This window comes from Apteryx mantelli, chromosome 8 (genome assembly GCF_036417845.1).
Source record: "Apteryx mantelli isolate bAptMan1 chromosome 8, bAptMan1.hap1, whole genome shotgun sequence".
NCBI lineage: Eukaryota > Metazoa > Chordata > Aves > Apterygiformes > Apterygidae > Apteryx > Apteryx mantelli.
The window spans coordinates 8,111,031-8,136,459 of record NC_089985.1 but is presented as its reverse complement, the minus strand read 5'-3'; the positions used below and the strand labels follow the sequence as shown (position 1 = coordinate 8,136,459).

The 25,429-nt window shown below is 36.2% G+C and overlaps 1 protein-coding gene across 4 annotated transcripts in view; it reads right to left on the bottom strand.

Annotated features, from left to right (window-relative positions):
• TPR (translocated promoter region, nuclear basket protein) overlaps positions 1 to 25,274 on the bottom strand; it is a 41,648-nt gene extending 16,374 nt beyond the window's left edge. For all 4 annotated transcript variants that reach the window (XM_067300527.1, XM_067300530.1, XM_067300531.1 and 1 more), the window contains exons 1-34: positions 25,092 to 25,274; positions 23,726 to 23,830; positions 23,173 to 23,246; positions 21,693 to 21,789; positions 21,219 to 21,322; positions 20,326 to 20,490; positions 19,474 to 19,566; positions 19,264 to 19,344; positions 17,779 to 17,866; positions 17,116 to 17,256; positions 16,013 to 16,104; positions 15,044 to 15,241; positions 14,294 to 14,401; positions 13,518 to 13,744; positions 12,510 to 12,673; positions 11,899 to 12,038; positions 11,665 to 11,813; positions 11,183 to 11,345; positions 10,591 to 10,725; positions 9,743 to 9,883; positions 9,409 to 9,577; positions 8,318 to 8,484; positions 7,474 to 7,626; positions 6,613 to 6,729; positions 5,341 to 5,544; positions 5,073 to 5,257; positions 4,504 to 4,651; positions 3,968 to 4,105; positions 3,204 to 3,335; positions 2,778 to 2,908; positions 2,234 to 2,444; positions 1,722 to 1,868; positions 1,161 to 1,359; positions 298 to 503 (exon numbers count right to left, since the gene is read on the bottom strand). In XM_067300527.1, coding sequence (XP_067156628.1) covers positions 298 to 503; positions 1,161 to 1,359; positions 1,722 to 1,868; positions 2,234 to 2,444; positions 2,778 to 2,908; positions 3,204 to 3,335; positions 3,968 to 4,105; positions 4,504 to 4,651; positions 5,073 to 5,257; positions 5,341 to 5,544; positions 6,613 to 6,729; positions 7,474 to 7,626; positions 8,318 to 8,484; positions 9,409 to 9,577; positions 9,743 to 9,883; positions 10,591 to 10,725; positions 11,183 to 11,345; positions 11,665 to 11,813; positions 11,899 to 12,038; positions 12,510 to 12,673; positions 13,518 to 13,744; positions 14,294 to 14,401; positions 15,044 to 15,241; positions 16,013 to 16,104; positions 17,116 to 17,256; positions 17,779 to 17,866; positions 19,264 to 19,344; positions 19,474 to 19,566; positions 20,326 to 20,490; positions 21,219 to 21,322; positions 21,693 to 21,789; positions 23,173 to 23,246; positions 23,726 to 23,830; positions 25,092 to 25,242 — 4,923 coding nt within the window. In that variant the 5' untranslated portion in view covers positions 25,243 to 25,274. The remainder of the gene's footprint in view (positions 1 to 297; positions 504 to 1,160; positions 1,360 to 1,721; positions 1,869 to 2,233; positions 2,445 to 2,777; positions 2,909 to 3,203; positions 3,336 to 3,967; positions 4,106 to 4,503; positions 4,652 to 5,072; positions 5,258 to 5,340; positions 5,545 to 6,612; positions 6,730 to 7,473; positions 7,627 to 8,317; positions 8,485 to 9,408; positions 9,578 to 9,742; positions 9,884 to 10,590; positions 10,726 to 11,182; positions 11,346 to 11,664; positions 11,814 to 11,898; positions 12,039 to 12,509; positions 12,674 to 13,517; positions 13,745 to 14,293; positions 14,402 to 15,043; positions 15,242 to 16,012; positions 16,105 to 17,115; positions 17,257 to 17,778; positions 17,867 to 19,263; positions 19,345 to 19,473; positions 19,567 to 20,325; positions 20,491 to 21,218; positions 21,323 to 21,692; positions 21,790 to 23,172; positions 23,247 to 23,725; positions 23,831 to 25,091) is intronic.
• Between the last annotated feature and the right edge of the window lie 155 nt (positions 25,275 to 25,429).

The window sequence follows — 25,429 nt, the reverse complement described above, 5'->3', positions numbered from 1 at the left end:
CCTTTCCAAAACCAGTAGAAATCAAATAATGCAGTTCGTTGGGCTCATTGCTACTTTTTTTTTTTTTTTTAAGGCTAGAAGTCCTGTGACAGGAATTGCCATCTGCTATTTAGGATGTTTAACCAAAGCCAACTTCAAGTAAAATAGTCCTGAGCAATTAATTACTCCATACAAAAAAAAAAAAAAAAAAAAAAAAGTAGGACAGTGGTGCTAGTACTGGAGTTGTTCTAGTTCAGCCATAAGAGACACACGAGCTGTTTATTTCCTCTCACAGAGCTAGCAAAAAGGATATTGCACCTTATTTGTAGACTCGGGTGGCTCATCTCGCTGTTCGTGGTGTCGCTCTTGCTGCTCTCTAAGCTCTCTTTCCAGGCGGCAGATTCGACCTTCATACTGTGATTTGAGTGCACTCATCCGCACCTCCAATTCAGTCTTCTGCTCTTCTAACGTACTGCTCTTTTGCTTCCACTCTTCATTTTCTTTTGTTAGCTGTTCTTTCGTACCTAATTGAGTAGGAAAGAATTCAATCTTGTCACTGTAAAACTGCCTAAGTCTCGGCATGTTCAACGCCTCTCTCTTTTATAGGTTACTGAAGTATTCTGAAAATCCTACAAAACTTAAGCTACAAAAGTAGCTCTTAGAGATCATTTTAACTTCCATGTGCAAATTTTTAATTTAATTGCAATTAAATACAAAAACAAGTCACATAACCAAAAAAGAACAAGATGTTTTCAGCAGGCTCTTGTACCATCATTCCTATCAACGCCAATTAAAAGTAGAGGAAGTAATGTGTTTTGCACTTGTACACTCTGGAGAGGTAAGAGGGAAAGGGAGAAATACCTGAGTGTTAGTAGGGTGAATTTCTTCTAACCAAACAAAGGACCAAAAAAAAAAAAAGGGTTATCACTTTGACTGGCCAAAAACTGATCAAAACTTTGCTTCCCCCAATGTACAGCTAGTTTTAAAAGCTTTTTTAAATTAGGTACTACTGGAAATGTTCTAAGTAAAATATGAAGTAGGTCAAGTTTTCCCAAGAATCCTGTCTGAGAAACTTTCATCCTGGATGCATTTCCATATGAATAATCAAAAACTGAAACAGAAGAAAAAAACCTTGAGGACTGAAAAAGAAAAAAAACCCCACACGTATATATGTATAATACCAGCTAACTGTGCAATTTTCTGCTTGGCCGCCAGCAGAGTCTTCCTAGTTTTCTCTTCCTTCTCAGTGATCTGTTGTCTGAGCTGTTCTTCCTGTGTAGTCCTCTCTTGCAGATCTTGATGAAAACGAGCAAGTTCTGACTGTAGCTGTGTTATCTGCTCCTGAAGATTTCTAGCTTCGGTTTCCTTCTCTGCTATAGTCTAAAGACAGTGACATAACACAGCTATTGGCCATGATCAGCTATTTCAACAAACGGCCTAATGAGCTTCAAGAACCTAGTATTATATAATAAAGGAGTTCACTCCTCTCGGAATGCAACAGGGGAGCGCAGAGCATTCTCTTTCTCACTTATTTCTTCTAAGATACAACTTGTGACATACCAAATCCAGGATTAAAAACAATTTTAATGTCTGACCTTTCCTGACCAGGTAGAGATACAGCTGGGTCACCTCATTTCTCTACGTAGATGCACGCACACACACACACATGCACGTTCTTCGCAGTGAGGCATTTAAGATTGCAGTAGAGTACAATGCTCTGAAATGGTTTGCTCTGTTCTTACCTTTTGTAAACTTTCAACCTGACTTTCCAAAGCCTTTATCTTTCCTTCAGCTTGACTGAGAGAGTCTTTCAGCTCTTGTACCTCCTGGGCAGAAACCTGCTCTTCTTGTTGCTCTACAAAAGACTGAGTCGATGCCTCAGCAACCATCTGAAACACATCGAGTGGTATCAGGAGAAAGGGTAGTATCTGATTAGAATGTTATCCCTGTCAAAAGTCACTTTTGCACACAAACTCATCATTTAAAAAGTTCTGGGCAAAACAGAAAATTCTAGTGAATTCTAATGTTGCGTTAAGAATGCTGCGAAGCATTGAATGATATGCAGCTCATGCTTGTGGCAGTTTCTAAGCTAACAGCAGAAAAAGTGGTGTTATTTTCTGCTTCTCTCTTTGGCAAGTACGTATCCATATAACATTATATTAAGGAACGTGAAGATCATTAACTGTATTGTATATGAGTCTAGATGAAAATGTACAGTCGAATTTACTTGCTTGCAAACAAAAGATATTTCTACCTTATCATGCTGTGCCTTCAGCTCCTCATACTGAGTCTTGTATCTGCGCCCAATTTTCTTGACCTGTGTTATAGTTTTCACTTTTTCTTGTATGTCAGCCACTTTAACATCTAATTCTTTCTGCAAAGTGTCCTTTTCTGTTCTTATTTTTGTTACTTCATCCTTCAGGTTCTGAACAAGATTCTGGCTTGTAGTCAAGGATGCGTTAGCTCTAAATACCAAGAGATTGGAGGAACATGCAAAGGAAATGTATTCATTATCACCTCAAACACCCCAATATCACCCATTTATCTAATATCACAGGCAAAATCTATAGTGAATTATGTTTTCTAGCACTTGGCAATAAGTTTTAAAGTAAGTTCAACTAAGAGACAGCTTCCAAAACATTTCTCATTTCATTTTTTGTGTATATTATCAAGCTAGAGTAAAAATACCAAAGACTTCACGCTTACATGGGGATAGTTTCGAAATTATATTTCTAGATGCAACTTTATTTTAAATACTGTGCTTTGCACAATTGTTTATTGATTTACTTCTACCATACCTGGCTATTTCTGCTTTAAGCCTGCCTGTTTCTTCACTCATTTGTTGTATTCGCTTGGTATTTGCCTCTTTCTCTGAAAGCAGCTTCCGATATTCTTCAAGATCGGTGTCCTTCTGTTGACTCAATAAATGCTGAAAGATTTAGAAAGCAGTTTGCATTTTCGTAAGATGATTACATAGTTACATACTGAAAAATCTTTCTGAGTTGGAGACTATTGCTTTTGCACTTTGATACGGAGCGCATGTGAGATTAGGCTAGCCCATTTTCCATTCATGAATGCAGGTTTTAAAACTGCACAGACACCAATGCTTCATAATTCAAATGCATCTCCCAGATTTCTGTCACTATTCAGGGATTAGTTTAAGTCTTTGCTGTATTCAAATTCTTTCTTTTAGAACATTTTCTTTGAAAAGATGCATTTCCCACCTGGGTCCGGGCTTTCCAGCGTTTGACGTCTTCTTCCAACAGCTTCTTCTCTGCCTGCAACATCCCGCTTTTCTCACTCAGCTCAGCGTTAGACTCCTGTAGAGGCAGAATGTCTGCCTCAAGCTTGCGTACCTGAAAAACGTAACTGGGGATTAAAATACATAAACTCCCTGGACCTTCTGGGACTGCAGGACCTCAAAAAGTCAAGATAAAGCTTCTCTTATTTCATCTCTGCTTCTCACTGGCCAGTGGGGGAAAGGGAGAGGGAAGAAGAGTGAAAATGGGGGATGATCCTACAGAGAAAAATAGAGGCATGACTTAATCTCAGGTTCTCTTGGTACCTTTTTGTAGAAAAATGATTATTAATTACATATTAGAAGCCAAAGAACACTGCCCTGGATTCCATCAAAATGACTGGTGTTTAGAGGTGGGAAGAGTCACATAGTTCCCTTTTAAATTCTTAATAAAGTTGTAGTCTACTTTATAGCTATTCCTGTACCATTTTTCATCTATCTGCCAATAATATCCTAGTTACTGGTATAACTTAAGTCAAGGGCAAATGCCAATTTTCGTTTTTACTTAGAAGAGTCTGAACTTCAGCGTACCAACATCCTTCAAAAACCAAAGGGGAAACTTTCCTCATTTGTGTATGATGTCAGAGAATAATCACTACACCATGTATTTATTGTAATTAGCAATGTTATATCCAGATGTTAACTCACTTGAATATCTGAGACTTGAATATCTTGAATATCAGTACTAACCTTTGCTTGCATTTGTTGTAGCTCTTGCTCTAGCCTCTCTTTCTCTTCTCTCAGCATCTTGTTGGTTTCTATCAGCACATTCATAGTCTCAGTTTTTTTCATTAATTCTTCATGCTGAGCAATGGTTTTTGCTGTTATCTGTTGAAAAGATTTAACTAATCATTTGTTTTACCTGCACACACATACACACTTATCTCCACCTGGCATAACACCATCTTGGAAAGCTGTCATGGCATTCATAACTCACATATATGTACAAAAAATAAATTCTTCTTAAGAAATAGGAGAGGGGGAAAAAACGTAAGCGACATAAAAGATCTTTAATTTTCCCTATTCACCCCCCCCGCAATGGAATTGCCATATTGCTTCACAGGACTCAGAACAAAGACCCTCCATTTGGCTAAATACCAGTCTCAGGTCAGAAGCTACTGATTCTTCCAAAACTTTTCATTTTGGGGCACAGGCAGCAAAGAGAGACTAGAACACAGATCAGCACTGCACTTACTGAAATCATAAGCAATAATATCCAACCATACCTGCACTTTCTCTCTCTCAGCATTGAGACTGTCCTGCAGCTCTTGGAGCTCCCTTTCCAGGTGCTCCACTCTCTGACGGTAACGCAGACTCTCCACCTGAGCCACCTCAAACCTAGTTTCTGCAATCTCCTTTTCTCGACGTATAAATCTGCAATAATAAAAGGCACAAAGCACCATGTCAACGAAAAGGCAAGACAAGGCATTTTAAATTGAAGCTTCTTATATCTGAAAGACTCTTGAGTACAGAAACTAGTTCAGAGAGATCGAAAAGAAAATCCAAATATATATAAATGAACACAAAAAAACACAAGGAGAAAATGGTCTCTATGAAACCTTCTTGCTGACCATATTCACTAAAAACTGCATTAGTCAGAATCCACTCAAAATTTTTCCTGAGAGTGGAAAGAAATCTCCTCTATTACTTATTGATGTAGGGAAACAGCCTCTCATCTAGCAAAGAAGTATTTAAATTTTATACATTATCCCTGAAATATAAATTGAGTCATAACTATCTAATTTGGCAACTGAATTTATAACCAGCAAGAGAGGGAGCCCAGAGCTAAATTTACCTAAGAATTTCTAAGATTTGTTCCTGAGATTTGCCTTCCTCATTGAGAGAAACATTCAATGCACTTGGCATGGCTTCTTTCATAGAGGTCACCATCTTGTTACTGAGACTTTCAAGTTGTTCATGTAATAATCGATTCTGTTTTTCCAAGTCTTCACAGCGGGACGCAAGTGTTGAAGCTTCATCCTACAACAACAAAACTGATGACTGAATTCTGTGTAGGCCAGTAACTGAAAAAACCCCTACCAGACCCATAAAAACAATCATACCTTGATCATTCTCTCTCTCTCCTCCCAGGAGGCTTTGCACTCTAACAATTCAGACTCAGCTTTCTGAGCAGCTTCCTCTAGCTGCTGCCTGACTGCTGCATTCTTGGCAACTTGTTCTTTAATAGCCTGCAATGCTTCAACATCGGCAGCATGAAGCATTAATTCCCGTTCGTATTTGTTTTGAGCTTCAGAAGCTATCTTTGCCTGCAGAAAACAACAACAGATTCCATTATGTTTAATAGGTACAAAAAGATGCTCAGTAAGAATAGCAACCACTAATCATAAAGAAACCTCTGGCTAAAAGAAACTTTATTATTCTCAAATACTGAAGAAACGGATATGTTAGCAGGGTTCCTTAAAAGAAATTATTATTTGTAAGAAAAAAATATAATTTGCAATCATTTTATTTGAGGACTGGATAGAAGGAGGAAGCACTCTCTAGATAATGCAGTCAATCCTCTTTCTGTAGATTCTGCATGGATAAAAGACAGGAGTTTGTCTAAAAATATCCACTGACTACTTCTAGATGTGAATGGGCAGACATATTTACTACACGAGGGTAAAAATTAAAGACAGCCTAATTTGGTCATAGTACTAGCTGACACATGGAAAAGCCTTTCAGTTAAATTTTGGTTTGAATTTAAAAACAGCCAAAAGTTCTTCTTGATCCTTTAAACCAGTCAGTGTTGTTAAAATTCTCTCCTGAAGAAAAGCAGATTCACTGCAAAACAGACAGTAACAAGACAACATTCTTATCAGGTACTGCTAAATATTATATTGCTCCACAGTTTTAGAAGACATCTAATCCTGTTTTGGCTTAGATGGTGTACCCTACTGTCTAACCGTAAGAGTTCAGGTTTTCTTTTTCTCTTTTTTTTTTCCCCTCAAGAAAGTAGAAATTCATTACAAGCAGTTAATAACTTTCCATAATCAATTTCTTACATAATGGGACAGACCTTAGACACAAAAATCCACCACATCTTCTACTGCTGTTTTTTAAATATGACACAGATTGAATATAAAATTGTGCTGCAAATACAAAGTCAGTATAGTTGATATTAGTTCAAAGTTTGATAAGGTAAAACAATGAAACAGTAAATAAGCAGCTGTGTAACAAAATAGAAGAAATGCTCTTATAGTGCTTTTTCCATCTCCAGTAACTCTGATTAGCAACAGGAACCAAAAAAATGCTTTTGAGTCAAGTGAAAAATGATCACGAACTAACATTAATTCACCACCTCTGGCTAAAATAGGCAAATACTGCAAACATACTTGCTCCTGGCAGTCACGTCTGGCTTGCTGTTCATTATTTAGAGCTGTTCCAGCTCTCTGAAGAGCTTCCTGAACTTCTGATTGCACAGTTGACAGACTTTTCTTCAGTTCTAACAGCTAGACCGACAGGAAAAGACCCCAGAAAAAAATAAATAAAATAACTCTAAACAACAAAGTATTTTACAGAGTGTTGAATACAGCAAGGCTTTGAATGAAGACAGTCATGAATAATTTAGAACCCAAGCATGATTATATTATAGGATCATTAGATTATGTTATAAGATTATATATATTGTAATAGTTTTAGTCTAAGGAGAAATACTGTCAAAGCTTTGACTTGTGAATATTCAGAGCTGTTTTTGGCAGAAATATATTACTGTTCTTTCAGAATCAGGTTTGCAGTAATGCTAGTTGCAGTCATCTTGTTACTTTCAGCCCCAGTAAGAGTCCCAACATGAAAAGGACAAAAGGGCACAAACCGCCCTGTTTTTAGTATACATGCACACTACAAATTTGTTTTTGGTTTGTGTTCCAAGAAGTTTTTTCTGAAACCTTTCTCAAGGGCTTCTATTCATGTTTTTCTGCAAACAGTGCTCAAAGTTCAAGAGGATACGGATGGTTTTAAATACACCACCGCCCTAACAAAGTGATAAGCTTAACATATCACTCAAGTTTAGCAACTTGTCAAATTTAATTTGGCTTTTCTACATCCGTTTGGGAAGATTTTGTTTTGGACACTAGTACACTGCATTTCCCCTACAGAGGGAAGTGAAAACAAATGTATGTTTACAGAATTATTTGGAAGCACGTGCCGGTGGACTCTTTCCAAGGGAGTTTTAGGAGTGAGCATTCAGTGCATACCTGTTGTTCCATACTCTCCACAGCTTTACGCTTCTCCTCTTGAAGTTCTTGCTTTTCCTTCTCTGCCTCCATCAGCTTCTTTTCCAGCTGTGCTTGGTACTCTGAAGATTCCTTCAGACGAGCTTCAACCGTTGCACGAACTTCCTCTGTCACCTTCATCAAAATCCATAAGAGATCAATTAATATTTTACTTCAAATATGGTATTCTGATGCAAAACCCATATTTCAGTAATGATTTTAAGCCAGAATAGGTATTCCCAGCATCTCAGAACACAAAATCCACAAATGCCAATGAAAATATGAATACAAATTTTCCAAAACTGCAATACTTCATGAAGTGTATCTGAAAAAGTTTTAGATGACTTCATTCAAGTTTGCAGCAACCAACATAAGTTTATTACACATTAAGTCTGCAATACAGTTAAAGGAAGAGACTGACTGAAGACCTTAAATTCACGCCTTCTTCATCAAATATTAACTGCTTTTGATTGAATGCTAAGTAATGTTTTTGTTATCAGTAATCACAGGATTATAGGAAGTGTTCTTAAATATACTTCTCCCTTTTGAAGGAAGACATTGGCAGAGTCCAGCCTTGAGTCAAATTTATGTTTTAAAAGTATGCTACAAAAAGGTTTAATACTCCCATTGCTAAGTGTTTTTAATCAAGTTCTCTAATAGATGGTCTTACTACACTATTTTGTAATGCCTCCGGACTAACTTTAGTTTCTTTATGATTCCTCCCATGATCCAACAGACTACAGTATAGATAATAAGAAATACATACTGTTCATCTTGTTTCTATTTTGCTCTAACAGACAAAGTTAATTAATTGTTATCTACTTACTTGTTTTTCCTTATTAAGAGATTCCTCTAGACTAAGAACCATAGCCCTGTATTGTTCCACATTACTAGAACTAGTCTTGAGTCTTTCTCTCAGGTCATTAACTTGTTCCTCAGCTTGTCTCAGCCGACTTACAAGATCATCCACATCTTCATTTGTATTTGGCTGACCTATAATATTAGAACACATTCATTAACTGTACAAGTCTAATTCAGTTTTTACATGCAAATTATACAAAAGTCACCTGGAGATAAGGGAGGTAGCTCATGTATTTACTTCATAATTTTTACAGTGCCAAATAAATTTCAATAGCAATAGCCCTCAAAGAACTTGTTGCAGTTATAAGGTGCTGAAAAAGTAATAAGCTAAGAAAGATTTTCTATAAATTTTTCTATTCCAAATAAACACACCCAGATATACATGTGCTCTTATTTTGCAGTCACTTGACCGGAATGTTTCTGAAATCTCCTCAGGTAAGTCCAAAGTAATAATATATGTTTTGAGATTGCTAAATTTGAGAATCTGGAAACATGGGTTAAGCGCAGCTAAGCTAAGCTAAGCACTGCTCTACTGAAATCACTGTTCTTTAAACTGCTATTCTGTTGAAAACCTGAAATCTTTTCAGGTTTCAACCTAAAACACACACATGCACATGTGAAAAGAACCAAACACACAAAATTTCTCTACAGAAAATTGTCCGACAATTTAAGTACATTCCTAGCTATAAATATTGCTACAAATAAATATCAGTACTGTTACACATTCAGCAGTAGAAACCTCACACTTCTGACAGGAATTAAAAAGCATTTTTAATGGCAGTGCCTTGAAACCTCCAATGTTAAATATATAAAACAGCACTAAAAGAACTTTTTAAAATAAACAGTAGTGACATGAAACCAACTCTGATGCTCAAAGCAAACCAAAAAACCAAAATCACAAAACATTCACCCTGGGTAACCTTGTGACTGCAATAATAATAACGATGACTTATTCTTTAGTACATTGTCCTAATTCTAAATGAGGATGAATTTTACTGAATCTGCATAGAGCAGTGTTTAACATAAGATTTTTTTCTGCACTGAATTTCTTTTTACCTTTCCCTGGAGCCCTCTGTGAGGACTGAGATGCTAACTGAGCCTCTGTATTATTAAGCTGCTGTTTCAAAACTGCAGTTTCTTTTTGGGCATTCTTCAGAAGTTCCTTGGTGTTAACATGACGGTTTGTCTCAGTCTCAAGTTGCCTCTTCAGATCCAAGATATGAACCTGTTAAGACAATGTTTTTAAATTTGTAATTATTCACACACAGCACAAAGACCCAGTATGTTCAGAAATTTCACATATGACAAAGCTTTGTAAACTGGCAGAAGCCATGCAACTGTGTTTTTATTTTCACTAAAATAAGTTTAACGTATTTATAAATATACTTACCTCTTGATTTTTGGTAAGGGCATGCCTTTGTTCCACCTCGCTTTCTAGCTTTTTCTTCAGCTGAGATATTTCACGCTCTAGCTTTTCTATCTGATTATTGAGTCTTTGCTTTGTTTCTGTCTCAGACCTCTCCAGTATTCCCTGATAAAAGAGCAAAAATGCACTATGCTTACAATACGCTTGAATAATTTTCTTCTGAATTATTACAGCACTTCTTACAAAGATACTGGTTACAACACTTCTATCTACAAAATAATTACTGCATGGAGCAAATAATAATAGGTAGACATATAGAGTATTATAAGAAGTAGCACTTACAATGTTTGACTTCATTTTGAAAGATTCTTTAGTGATACTAATACAATAAATACTACTAGAAGAAAATCTATACGGTCTAATTCCAGGGATTAAAAAAAAAAAAAAAATTACTACAGAAATGTCAGTCACATGACAAATGACATAAAAGTATTCAATATACCTAAAAACCTCCCAGGAAAACAAACTGCCAAGGCAGGCAAGAGTAAATTATACTTTTATCAAAGTTAACATAACAGCTTTTCCTTTCAATTTGTTTTACACATTTTGTTTCCATTTTAATGTGAAAATTCTTCTCATTGACTCAAAATTCTCAGGAATTTGCCCACATAAATAACAGATCATCATAATTTAGTGCAAGAACAACAAATTTGTTTACACAAGTCGCTCAAGTAATTTGTGTGTCAATTTGTAACAAAAATTTGTAAAAAAACCCCTCCTCTTTAAGACTCAATCCAATCACTGTTGAAGTCAATTGCAACGGGTATTGACTGCAAGACGGACCAGATTTGAATGTAAACAATACCACATACCTGAATAGTTCGTAAATTAGTAAGCAGTAAGTTCTGTCCTCTTTGTTCAACTAATAAAGATTCACGTTGCTGAGTCAAGCGCACATCTGACATCTTCAAGATATCTTTCTCTTTTTTCAAGTTTTCTGCTCTCACCTTTAAAGATAACAAAATTCACGTTGTTATTTGCTATCAATCCCGAATCGGTGCATTAATTTTAATTTGGGCTATCTTTCTTACTTTTATGATGTTAGCACTCCTGATTAAGAAAAAAAATAAGCAGCTCATGATTTAAGATTACAGAATTGTAAAAATCACATTTATGCAAATAAGCCCAAAACTATAAGAGCATAACTGTTTGACTGATCACATTCTGTTTTCTCTTTAAATACGGGTATTGGAACAACACTCCCAGGAACTTTCATCTTCCCTCAGTACTTGATATATTTAACGTATTCATTTGTAACATTTCACAAAATATCTCAACACACATGTACACAAGCTATGACAAATTTAACAGCCAAAAAAGTTCTGACAGCTCTGAAGATAATCATAAGAAAAACTCTTGTACTAACTCTGAATATCTGAGAGTATAATGTATTATATTACTCACTTCTGCCACTGCCAGTTTTTCATTAGCTCCCCTGAGATCTTGAGTCATAGTGTTAATTATCTGCTCTTGCTTCTGAGTTGTAGCTGTAAGTTTCTGGTTTCTCTCATGCAAAGATGTTATTTCTCGACGATACCCTTCAACATTATCCTGAAGCATTTCATAACTTCACATGGAACAACAAAGCAAAGTATATATTCCTCAAGTTAAATTGTTCGAATTTAATTGTAGGAGATATACACACACAGCTGTACATTTCATGTTCACACATGCCAGTTTTCAGGTAGCCTTCTATGGGGCTCACGCAACTAGACAGTATATTCTTGATCCCACCTTCATTATTTTTTGTCTTTAACTCAATAGACAATAATAATGTTTTACGGCAATTCTTCCTGAGCAAACTGTAGTTCAATACAAAGCATGCAGCATGATTCTACTGACAAAGGCTACACAAATAAGGAAATGCAATTTAATAGCTAATTTACCGTTTGGAGGCAAACTCCAGCTGTGTGGATATCTTTGCATTTTGTGACCTCAAGTCTGTGACTTGCTCCTGAAGTTTTTCGTTTTGTTCATTCAGCAACTTGTCATTCTCTGCCTTTTCTTTTTTGTAGTTCTCAAAAACTTCCTGCAACTACATCAAAGAACAGACATAAAAGTGCTTACAAAAGTAAAACACTGCAAAAAGTTATCGTTGTGTCTTTTACTGAAGAATATACCTGCTTAAGTGCAGCCTTAGCCTCCACAGTCTCCACTGACTCAGTCATTGATACTGGAGCAGGAGTTGACATGGCCTGAGGTATAGCTGAGCGTTTTGGAGTAGATGTAAGAGAAACCTCCTCCGGTAATATACCTGAAGCTAAATAAAGATAAAGAGGATTTTAAAGACAATTAAAAAAAACACTTGCCAAAGCAGATCGCATAACCACATTTAAATGTGGCCAAGAATAGTACTGTTATTTGGAAACTCTTGGGCTCTCCTAACCAAGTGACTGTCCATTTTTCTAACAAGTACCAAAACACAGGGTGAAACAATTAGCTTAAACATCAGAGAAGAAAGTATAAGCCTACATGTTCTGCTTAGCATCTGCAGTAAACTAGCAGAACACATGTAGTTACTGCTAAAGCTCAGTCCATATGTGGTAACTCATTACACTATAAAACTAGAACCACGTGTCTAAATCCAAATTTGTGGCTTTTCCAGTGACTAAGGGTAAAAAATGAATACCATATGAAAAGAAGTTACTAGCACCATTTTAGCACCATTTCTGAAAGCTCGTAACAAATGACAACGTTATTTTTTTGAATGGTGCAGAAATGTGAAGCCTACCTTGCAAAGGAATGATAGCTCCTGTGGTCTGTGCCAGCAATATGCGGAACATGTCACGCTGACGAACTATAGACTCAACAAGCTGCAGCTGGTGATGACGAGATTCACGCAGTTTCTCTAGCTCATTGAGAGCTTCTTCAAGTTGACTCTGAAGCTCAGAAATTCTGAAACCAAGAACAGTTGTTTTATTAACTTATACAGCAAAGTGTACCAAGGTAACACAATCCTTCCGTTTTGTCTTTTAGTTGACATTTATTTTATCTTTGAAGGTTAAGCACCACTGAGATTTTCGACCAAATTTTCAGGAAGATTTGGCCTTTGTACTTTTTATTTTGTAGATGACAATGAAAGCTGGCCTCTTCCATGAAGAACAAATAGATGCAATTATATTCGTGCGAATAACTTCACACAACAGTAGCACAAACAGAAAACCAGGCTGAGAACTTAAAATACAGAATGGAGTCTACGTGGGCTTTACAGCTGGTGAATCAGATATGCCTATATTCAGTATTTTCCTCAGTTAACAGGACTGAACACAAAATTAATTCAACTCAACTCTTTCTTTTTTTGAAAGATAGCACTACTGTGTGAAATCACATTCACTGAAAGACTGACATTTCTCTTTACTGAAAGTTACAAGTTTAAAAGATTTTCCGCACAATTCTACTATTGTAAAAGGCTTGAAATTTGGCATATGTTCTCATACTGCTGTGCACCTATGGGTCAGGAAAGGTTTTTAGGAAGAATTTTTGGAAGAGCAACATTTTTTACATTAGCTAAATAAAAAGTGATGAAAAGGAATGACAATATAAACCTAGACAGGATTTTAATCTGAAACTAAGACAATGTTGCTTAATAACAGTTTGCCTTGATACAAACTGCATGTCTGCTCACGAGCACGCACACACACTTAGTAACAATAAAAACAAAAAATTTGAAATAATTATTTAAATAATGCCCTGTTACTACTTAGTATGAACACTTTACTGGAAGGAACATATAGTTTACTTGGATGATGTTGTTTCTTGCTCCTCCTTTTCTCTGGCTTCTCCCAGCTCTCGAAGAGCCACCAAGAGACGCTGATTCTGCTGTTGAAGTTCTTCAATATTTCTGTAAGAAACTAGATGCTGAGATATTACTTCGGAAGAACTACTGATGTCAGCAGAGCTCACTTCTTCATCACGAATCACGTGATTGCCTCTAGCTTCTTCAAGTTCCATTAAGAGCACACGAATCTGAAAGAGAACATTCCAGTGTAAGAATTGTGCATAGTTTTAACAGTTAACTGTGAAAAACAATATAATACAAGGAAAATAGTTGAAAGCAAGTTTTTTTTCTCATATGAAATATCTACAACACTTGAACTATTACATCAATAAATCCATGTACGATAACTATAGCACAGAAAAGACAGCTCAAGAAAGGGAAACCACATCAAAATCAGAAGTAGGTATTCTTCATTTTTAGTTCTGCAAACAGATCACAGCATGTTCCAATTAAACAAACACAAAGCAAGTTATACTTCTGTTTCCCATGACAGATCTTGAACTGCCCTAAACAGCATCACTTTTATCCAGCTAAACTTATTCTAATTTCATAAGCAGAAATGTGAAAAAGCACACTGTCCCAAGGATATGCTTTTAATATCACAAAGGCTCTTGCGACAACCGAAGTCTACCTGAATGGCTGAATACAACTCCCAAGTTATGAAGAAAAATGCAGCACCATATTAATAAATAAATTGTAAATAGTACATTTTAAAAACACAACAACATTTGTTCTACCTGCTGTGAAAGGTCTTTTACTTGTATTTCCAGTCTCTGGTTTTCTCTTTCAAGCACAGAGGCGTGCTTATTGGCTTTATCAGCATCCTCCTGTAATCGCTGGATTTCCTTCAAGTATACAAACATTAAGAAATACATATCAACTCAATTAAGACACATTTCTTTCCAAAGAAATGAAGTCAAACATGGCCTTGTGAATTAAACTCCACAATAGCTCTAACTTTAATTATCTACTTATTTACTTCTTGAAGACCACCCATTAGTTCTCTTTCTTCAAATAAAATGTGCAACTCCAAAGCTTTATTACTTTAAAATACACTACAGAGGTTAAACTCTGCATATTTTAGAATCAAAATCCATGATGTTTAATGCTATATTAGTGTTCGATGTCCATACTTCTTTTATAATTAACAGGAACTGGGCAAAGTCCAACTTTATTTCTTTGAACAAACAGATGCAAAAATCTTTGTTTATATAAAGAATTCTACTCGCACAGAAAGTCAAGAGATTGAAAGTTACTGCATTTAAGCCTTCAATGTAATGTAAACTCTGAAAAACACCATGTCCAAAGAATATTATGTATAGTCTATAAATCTCAAGCTAGGAAGTTCAACAGGCACTTTCCCACAATAACGGTTGACTAAAAAATCCATTTTTTATATTTATTAATAACCCACAAGATTAAGTAATTACCAAAATCCATTTCTTCCATATCCTTTACATGCTATTTCCTCTTTCTTTTATACTGACCTTCATAGCTTGTTCAAGCTTTGCAGACAGACTAGCAACAGCTTTCTGGGAGCGTTCAAATTCTTCACGCTGCCGTTTTAAGATTGGTGCTTTGGCTTCCACTTCCTGCACTATTTCATCCAAATATTTATTAATTCTCTTATTCTCCAGCTTTTCCAAAAGCAACTGATCCTGAGTTTCCACATATGCATTGTACAACTGCAACAAAAGAATTTGAAGAAGTCTGTCCAGATGTATCAAAGAATCACCAGTAATTAGACAAGTCATACCTTTGGGCAGTATAATTTTATACAACTCTAAACTAATTAAAGAAAAAAATTGGACTTTTTTTTAAATGTTTGCTCATGACTCAAATCATGGAAAAGCACTTATCCCTATTAACTTAAAAACTGCAATCATTTACAGTGCAATTGTAATAAAAGGCCTCAATGTAAAAGGAGCAAATCTTACGCAAGTTTAAGACAATAAAGTATAGAGATTAATATCCCATTAGAAAGCAACAAACTGTGAAAGACAACAATTTAACAGCTAGACAGAAGCACCAAAAACAAAACAAAAAGAAAATACTCGATCATTGCATGGAAGTGTAAAAAATCCTAAAACTACGTATGATTTATCGTGTTCATTTTTTTCTGTAAGCATAAGACAGAGCAGAACAGTTTCTTAAAAAAAGTTGATGTACACAAATAAAATATACTTCAGGGAAAAACAAACAAACAAACAAACAGCAAATGCGTTGATATTATATCGAAGAAAACTATAAGGTAGAGTGCATAAAAATCCCAGTAATTCAGTAGTTTAGCTGGTAAAATCTGCCTCAAGCGCTTGAGGAGATTTTGACTTCGGTCACCTATTGTAACAAAGCCCAGAAAATGAATAAAAGCCTCTATTCTCACATTATTAATGAAGCAAGCAAGTCTTGCTGTTGGCTCTTCACAGGCCTTGAAACTTGAAGAGTGTCTCACTTACCTCAGTTAATTTCATTCCAGGTTTGACTACTTTAGCAACTGCTGCAGCAGTAGGAGACATAGCTGCTAGTTCCTCCTCAGACAGTATGGCTCCTGAAGACATAATCCCACCAAATACCATTAAAAAGCTGCTATAATTCTCACTGTAAATATTTGTCAATAAAATAAAGAACAAATCTTCATATAGCTTTGCATTTTATAGCTATCGTACTTTAAACAACTGTGTTTCAAGTCCTTAAAGTTACTGGACTAAAAATTTATCTGTAATCTAGATTATATATACATGTGTAATTCACTAGTATTACGTATTATATTCCATTATCATATATTCTCAAGTTCTTTGATCAGTTTAATTTGAAATCATGAAAACTTTTGCTGTTAGATTCTTAAAATTTAGATCATTCCAAAATGCAAATAATTGGAATAGCAGGTGCAAAAAACAAGCAAGATAACAAAGTTTAACATCAGTTTTCTTAGCAAACTCTGCAGGAGGCTTAGAGTGGCAGAGTACTTGTTCACTTTCATTAAATTAACATACAGAGATAGCAAGTATACTTAGTGCTTCTCCGTTCCTTCACTATTCTTTTGCCTGCATATATTAGCTACATTAAACAGCAGCAGATTTTTTTTCCCCAACAGAAAACACAAAAGATTTCACACTGACAGAACTAAACCAGTGGATATGGAGTATGATTTAAATGTTAAACAGAAATTTAAGGACAAAGGGTTTTTTTTCTTTTTTTTGAGACAACAAGAATATTTTATCCTCCCCACTACCCTCTCAACAAACAAACAAACAAACAAATAAATAAAAGCAGGATAATTCAGCCTTAAGGAAACATCTCTCTCCCTTTTCTTTGAAGGGATACATCAGGTTAACAAAAGAACTTCAGAAAACATTTTGATAGAAATGCATTTTCTGATGGAATCTCTCTATATATTCGTATAAAAGCTTCTAAAATGCATGATTAGAGCTGACCAAAGATGAATTAAGATTAACGCACTTACATCATTTGGAAATTCTAGCACGGTAATTTCATGAAAGACTACTTAGGATACAAAACCTGAGGCTTCATGTACTTCTGTCCCTAACGTTACTCCTACCTTTACGTTTTGTAGCAGACAGCAAGTCATTAGCATTCTCTAGCTCTTTTTCCAGCTTACTGATCTTTTCTCTCAGTTCTTTTTCCATTGCAGCTTTTGACTCTTCCACTTCAGCTAAATGCTCCTGGGTTGCTTTATTAGCTAAAATTAAACCAGACAGTAAGGTTTGGGGCTTTTTTCCTGTACAAAGGCCAAAGTTTGCAAAAACACCTTAAATTTCACTTCAATTTCATATGGTCTGCAGAAGCCCATGTTGATAAGAATAAACCAGCAGCAGGACAAAAGCATGAACTGCTGCTTATTACTTTTGCTTAGAAGAGGGCTAAAAACATGAACTGCCCTTTTATCAGTGAAAAGAAATCTAAAGCGAGAAACTCAAATGAAGAAATATCCAGCAAAATTGGGTCTTCTCAAACTCCAAAGTAAAATCCCCAGCTACAATAAGACCCTCCCCCCCAACCCTCCCACACCCCAGAAGATTCAAATATTTGTGTAGAATTTGTCTTAATAAATCACTGATGTTTCCTCCATCCAAAAAAAAAAAAAGTCTAATGATTTCCCTTCATAAACACTCCATAATTGTTTTTCAAAATGTCAACTTTGTTCCAAAGGAACATGAGCTAACAGTATTTTTACATTTGCCATTTCTCACACACAGCTTACCTTCACCCGCTTCCTTCAGAAGCTTGTGCAATTCCTCTACTGCTCCTGTCAGTTCATTACTCTTTGCCTCTGAATCATCAGCAGCACTCTAAATACAGGCATTTTATTTAACATTTTATTATTTAGTGATAGCAAATATATCTTTACTAGAAAGCCCAAACTGTTTTTGCATACAAGATTCACCTAAACCAAACAATTCTGTTTCCACTTAGTTTAGTTCTCATTTAGATACAAACTCCCCACCTGACAGTTAAAAAAAAAAGTGTCAGACATTGATTTGACATGACAAGGCCAACTAACACATACGTTTGTACACTCTTTAGCTGTTTTAGAGTGCTGTTTTTTTCTTTAGTGAAAAAAACAGCTTGCAGAAATTTAAGTATTCAGTTTTGTTCATTCTTAAAAATTTGAGATTTTTAGGGAATCATATATAAACACTAATTTGTTTGCTCCCAGTTAAAAGATCTCACAAGTGCAAGACTGCACAACACCTAAGTAATTCTGCAAGTCCATTAAAGACAACAACTGAACAAAGCAGAGAAAACAACGCAAACAAAGTTGATGAGATTTCTGCTAAGCAGTGAAGGTTCAGAGTAGGCTCTAATGGGACAGCGCTCAATCTCGATTCTTTCAGTTACTTTGTATCAGCAATTAAAGGCATGTAATGAATCGTATGTTAGGCAAAGGGCAAACCTTCAACCTCCTTCAAACCAATGTTTCTATAATAAATGCAAAGGAAAAATAGGAGGAAGAAGAAGAAGAAAAAAGAGGTAAATAGAGGTAAACGGTAATCCGGTATGCACAAGCAAAGTTAACTGTTGGCTTGCTGTTAACTGAAGAGACCTCTGTTTATCATACAAATATTAATATTAATGTAGAATTCAAAGATTCGACCCCACTTAAGCCTAGGTGAGTATAATACATATGCATAAACTGAAGAATATTCAATTCTCCTCTTTAGCAGATTTGGTCTTAGTAAACTACAGGAAAAGGCTTTCACTCCATGAGCTGACAAAGTAATAATCAACAAAAACTTCCTGTTTAAACTAGGCTTGAATCAGGTGACACATGACATCCGGTCACTTCTTACCAGATCGCTAACACTGGCAGTGTTCATTTCAACGAACATCTGCTCACCATGCATAAAAAAACCACTCGCACGGTCATCCTTTATATAAGACCCCCCCCATCTCCTGCTACAATGTTTTAAGATGTAACTACATTCACACAACATGAAGCCTCAAAGTTGTGAGTATAATATTACTATTTTAAACATAGTTTTGTTTAATCTATAGAACGATCTAAGCAATGTAAGATTACAAACGCTGCCTAAGACATCATCATAATCGGCAAAAAAAGCAGTACTTCAGGTACCTGATCATATCAGTTACCCAAACTAAGATACAAAAAATTGATCTGCATTACAGTTAAACCCAAGATTTAGATCCAAGAATAAAACCAACATACACGGATCATTAAATTTACCTTATATAAGTTGGATAATTTGATGTGGGCATTCAGTTCATTGTGGAATCTTTCCTCCATACTAGCTTGTTGTTCTTTTGCCTAGTGAATTAAAGAAGAGGTGGGGCAGGGGAGCACTCTATTATTTCTATTTCATATGCTTTATTTATTTATTTTTTAATTGCAGAAGCAACTGTAATCCTGTCACACACATACTTCAAATTATCTTACCTCCTTCAATTTACTCAAAAGGTCTTCCACATGTTTCTGAAGATTTTCATTTGATTGTTTTAAGCTGTTTACCTGTTCCTCCATTCTAGAAACCTGTTCAAAGAGTGAATGAGAACATCACGTATAAATTTGTCTTTACAATCCACCATTTTGGAAAATGTACATCTCATTGTTTTCTACTTTAAAAAAAAAAGTTCCAGAAATAGCATAAAAGGTTACATTTCTAATGGTCTTTGCTCTTGTGCATACAGCTAAATCGAACAGTGAGATTCCCCAAATTGCTCAAATCATATATATCTAAATAACCTCTCTCAATTGGAGTTCTCAAATGAGCTGAGCACTACAGAACCTGACCAATTCAAATAGCTGTAAAAACAACTGCCGAGGTACCTAAACAGAAGCTCACTGAAGCTCAATATTTTCAAAATATGGCCATTGATTCTGCCATGCATTTTGCTGCAGGAAAACAAAAATATCACCACACACGTACAACCTAAAGAATGCTAAGTCAGACTCTTCCGCCCCTTCCCCAGTTAAATTTTAACAGCATTATACCATTATATCCTTGTGTTATCAGTGACTCCAAAATTTCTGGTTTCTAGATTATAATTAAAATGAGATAAATTTATATCTCATTAAAAACTCTTCTATTTTAGATAATGGTAACTATACATATTCCTTGTAAATCACAAGCCAAAAGAAAGCACAACTCCTTAGCAGTTGCAAAACACACTGACTTTTTCTTTAAATAAAGCCAAGTGCTATAATAATTGTATTAATTCAGTTAATTATTCAATTAATCATGCAGTATTATCTATATGAAATGACCACAACAATCAGGAATTCTATCACCTCCTCTTTCTTGTTCTCCAGATTACATTTAAGCTCCAAGATCTCATTGCCTTTTTCTCTGGCAGTATGTAGAAGTTCATCAGTTTTGGCTTTCAACTCGGTGTTCAGCCAAGTGTTTTGGTTCTGTAGTAATTCTTTTTCTTGCTCCAACCTTTTCTCACGATACTAAAAATAAAATTGCACAATGTAATTGTACCAGTCCCATAGAAAATAAAGAATCTAAACAAAGTACTATGATCAGAGTAGAAGTAAAAACAACATTGCAATTTGGAAAAGAGCACCAAATGAGAGGTGGTGCTCCTTATTACATCGGTAATACTAACTTACCTGTCTCAGGCTACAAAGAACTTCTTGACCCATGAGTTAGTTTCCTTAAAATTCTTTTTTTTTTTTTTTTTTTTTTTTTTTTTACAATAGACAGGAACATAAAGATTTTCTTCTAGTCAAAGAAAATGAATTAAGGTACCAAACCATTACCCTCCTCCTCCCTTTAAACTTCTTTATGGAGTTTACTCTGCCAACAGAGAAGCGGTGCATATTCAGAAACAGACTTTTTTCTCCTTTCTGCCTGCCTTTGGACACCTGCAGCCCTTCCCCCTAGCGGGTAGGAGCAGCTACTACTGCCACTGTTGAGGCTTGGGCACACTTGCCCCAACTGATGTGCTCTAAATATTAGCTCCAATAGTGCCTGCTCTATACATGCCTCTGGCTTCCAAACACTGTCATCAATGTTATAATAAGACCTTTTGTCATAAATGACAGGAGAACCATTTAAGTGGTTTGACCTATTTTCAAAATTAATAATGACAAAATGATGATTGCATCACATGCAATGCTATCAAAAAAGTTATTTATCACATTAACAAGTACAATGGATATAAAACACTACTCACCTTCACAGAAACATCTGATGTTTGAAGTTCATCTAACTTTAACTGAAGTTTCACCTTTTCTGTGTTTGCTTCTGTAAGTTTTTCATTTAAGCGTTTAACATCCTCTGGGGGCGGGAGGAAAGAAACCAATGTAAACAAATGAATAGTAAAACTATTAGTTTTACCCATTAACTAGGTTTAACTAATAATGTAAAGGATGAAGACAGATAACTTATGATGAGAGTACTGGCAATTTTTGTATGATTTTCTGTCTGCAAATCCAAGCATCGTTCATCAAAACGCTGTGTTTTTCTACAACTCGCACGTAACTTCCTACCTCATTTCTCTTCCCCAAACTAAATCCTGTTTTCTGCTAGTCCATTACTGGGAGCTGCCTACACAAACTGGATACTCCTTTCCAACCCAATTCTTCAAGCAAATCTTTTGTTTCACATAAGGATGAGAACTATTTTGTTAATATATTCTTGGCTATACCGTTTAAATGTTCCACTTCCTGAGATCGTCTTTCACTTGTTCGAACCAAATCTCTCTTTTCAGCTTCCAGTTCTTCTTTTTCTCTACTTAGATGGCTCTGAAAAAAATTGCAAAAGAGCACAGAAGAAATGTGATCAGCTTTCTTTGACAGTTTACAGTCCTCATGTACATTTACCATCACAGAAACGTGCGCTAAATAACAGCAAGTTATCCCAGCCAACTACCGCCGCTGAAAGCTGGTATAAGATGGTTCGACAGTGGCAAACTGAATCAGTCTAAACTACACAGTATAAAAGTGTAGCTGCTTTCATTGTTTCTACGACGTTGGTATATATAATTCAAACAAATGCAGGTTAACACACTGTTTTCTTCTAGCGCCTTCAAGTTTCCATGTCCAAAACTTTCATTGAGTTTAAACTATTTTTTCATAAACCATTCTGATACTAATATCCAGCTGTCCCTTTGTGCTTACATGTGAAATGCCAGTATTGCATAAGATCAGGTAGCAAAGAAAAGAGAGAAGTGTCATTCAGCTTAGAAGACCTGTACGCTGAAAAGCTAGTCTCCATGCCCTTCTTTAACTGGCATAGGGATGTCCAGACTGCAACAAGGCTCTCTCTGGTTCTAGCAAGACACTGTATTTGACTGAAGACCAGAAGGAAAAGTAGAGCAGATGAAATGAACTGAAGGCCTAAGAGAATTCCAAAACAAACAAGAACTGTTTAAAATTGCATCTAATTATAATCTTCTTTGAAAGACCATTTTGTTAATTAGTTTGTAAGTTCATTAAAACACTTGTGTTAGATAAAAAATAACAGAATAGGCAAGAAACAAGGAAAACAAACAAGCGCAAAATGCAAAACCAAAATAAAATAAAACAAAAATCAGTAGTCTCGGGCGATTTATAGGCTATACTACTACCTTTGTCTTCTAAGGTGGCAATATAAACCACTTCAGTTAGGCTCACGTAAGCCCCTCCAGGGAAACATCAGATACATCTTCTCATTGTGGACAAATCAATCTAATAATACTTTCCCTTCCTGCTCCAGAATTCTGCTGGATTAGTCAGCTGAAGTGACTTTTTGTTCATAACACAAGGAAAACCGTGCCAGTGTGTGGAAAAAGATGGGGAAGAAAGATCTCCTCTTTAATTTACAGCTTAACATTAGATGAGCTGCAATATGAAGCACAGCTTCGACTGTTTGATTTAAGGGTCAGCTTAAGCAGCTTTGGAACAGGTTTCAACTAAGATGAAACAGTCTACTCAAACTGAAATAACAGTGTCTGTGCTGCCACAAGTACACCCGTAATTCAGTTTGTTAAAACTGAATTTTATCCAAAAAGCACACAATCTTCCTGAACAAACATAATTATATTTGTAGTGATGTAACTACAGTCTACTTTGGAATTTTGTTGTATTCTTTGTTGCAATCAGAGAGTTGAACCAGTCTTTCAACTTATTGCCTAGTTCCTTCAGTACCTGTATGGCTGTGTTACGATCCTGAGCAGCTTCAAGTTCTTTATTTTTCTCATTCAGTGACTTCAACTGGTCATCTGTTGAATGAGAAGAAATAGCAGTGAGGTATCTCCATTGCGACAGAACCCGTTCTCCAAACGCAATTAAGCCATCATTTCCCTTATCAACATTGAAAAGGGAGGGAAGAATTCAAGACTACACTAAACGAAAATCCAATAAATGGATTGGATGGCCGGAGCACTATTGTAGCAAACTAAAGCAGTCCTTAAGGGCAGAGGCATTTATTGCCAAGATCAATATATAGACCATTGCCTTACTATTATTCCAAAACCTGAAAGCAAATACAAGGGTTTTTTTCCCCCATTAAACAGAAATTTCAATTAAAAAAAAAAAAAACTGAATGAAAAAGCAAAACCTCACTTTATTTGCGGAAATAACAAATATTGCTGATGAGCTGAGTTTAAACTCCTGCTTAAAGCTTTAAGCATTTCAGTATAACATTGGATTAAGGAATGAAAAATCTTGTCCAGTCATAAGAATGTGCAGTTATACTTACGAAGTTTTTTAAGCTCCTCACGGAGAGTTTGACATTCTTGCGTCTCATTTACAAGCCTCTCCTGACTTTGAGCCAGACGCTTTTCTACTTCAAAGTATTGTTGTTCTGCAAAACAACAATGCTATGTCAATTCTACTCAATAAACAACTTTTCTGATTTCTCATCTTTAAAAAGAACCCTACTTATTGACAACTATATTAAAGAACAGCACTTATCAAGAAAATATCTAAAAATAATAATACTATAGTAGAACTCAAGGAAGAAAAGCTGTCTTTTTGAAGCCAAAAGAGATATTTCTACATTGTATTAACACTTCTTAAAATACTTCATTAGCATGGAAAAGCATATGTTTCTGAACATGATCCATAAAATAAAAATCTAATCAATTTTTATACTTAATATTTTTGATCTGGCTCAAGTCAGTTCTATTAGCACAACCATGTAGCGCAGGCTCAGTTACATCAACTTAAAATTTCTTGCAGAGTATTTCTACACAGATATAATAAACAACAGGTAAGTCTAGGTATCACTAGATAAAATCTGGAAGTGTTTAACAAACACTTCTGAAACAGAACTCCCGTGTTCTATGCTGTACATCCCAAAATACTAAAAAAAAATTCTAAATTTTGATTAATTATAAGAAACAGTAACTGTATCACAGAATTTAACTGTAAAATGCTCTGTAAAACCAGAGCTAACTTTTCTACCAGGCATAGTGGACTTTTAAAAAAGCACTGAGGGATTTTTACATATTTAAGCTTCTTATTAGTATCTTACAATTTCAAATATTGCTGCCCCTCCAGCTACATTTGAGAAGCAGATACACAAAAGAGACTAGCCTACTTAAATTAACAAATTCTGGTGTAAATTAAGATAATCCATAAGTTTATCTGAGCAAGGTTTTTATCACGAAATAAAGACAGAAAGGTTGAGAGAAAGGTGGAGGGAAAGTTTAAAGTGCAAGTGTGTCACCTACCTGATAAAGTAACTCATAGCCACAACCCTACCCAGCACCTTCATCTACACTCTTCTCTCACCTCTGCTCACTTCCCTGCTGGCATCGACTTTTCGGCGATCAAGCAATCTCCAAATATACAATATAGAGACTTTTCCTCTATCAGGAGCTGCCTATCTGGAAAGGTTCATTTTTCCAACATGGAATTTGATAGAAAAACTGTGAACCTAAGACCGTTTCAGAGTCGGGCGGGCAAATCCTGATTTCCCTTCCCTGACTAGGATCAAAGCAGACTGCAGCGCATCCCTGCTCGTTACAAGTCTTACGGAAAGAAGTTGTTCTTTAAGGCGCGGTGCCGGGCCCGCCGCAGCCCCCCGCCGCCGCCCCGGCTCCCCCCGGCCCAGCGCTCACCGCTGTCCACCTTGAAGCGCTCATGCCGGGCTCGGAGCCCGTCGATCTCGCTCTGCTGGTCGGCCAGGAAGCGCTCCAGCTTGCCCTGCACCGGCTTGGGCAGCTTGCTCAGCTCGGCCCGCTCCAAGACCTGCTGCAGCACCGCCGCCATCCTGGAAACAGCCCCCACAGCCGCGGCTACTGCTTTCCGGCCTGGCCGCAAACGGGCGCAACTCAGGCACCGCGCATGCGCAAGAACGCCGCATGCTCAAACGGGCGGAACGGTTCCGGTGGAACTATGGGAACTGTAGTTCTCCAGGCCCTCGGGAGAGGCTTTATCAAGCACTTCCGTTTCCGGT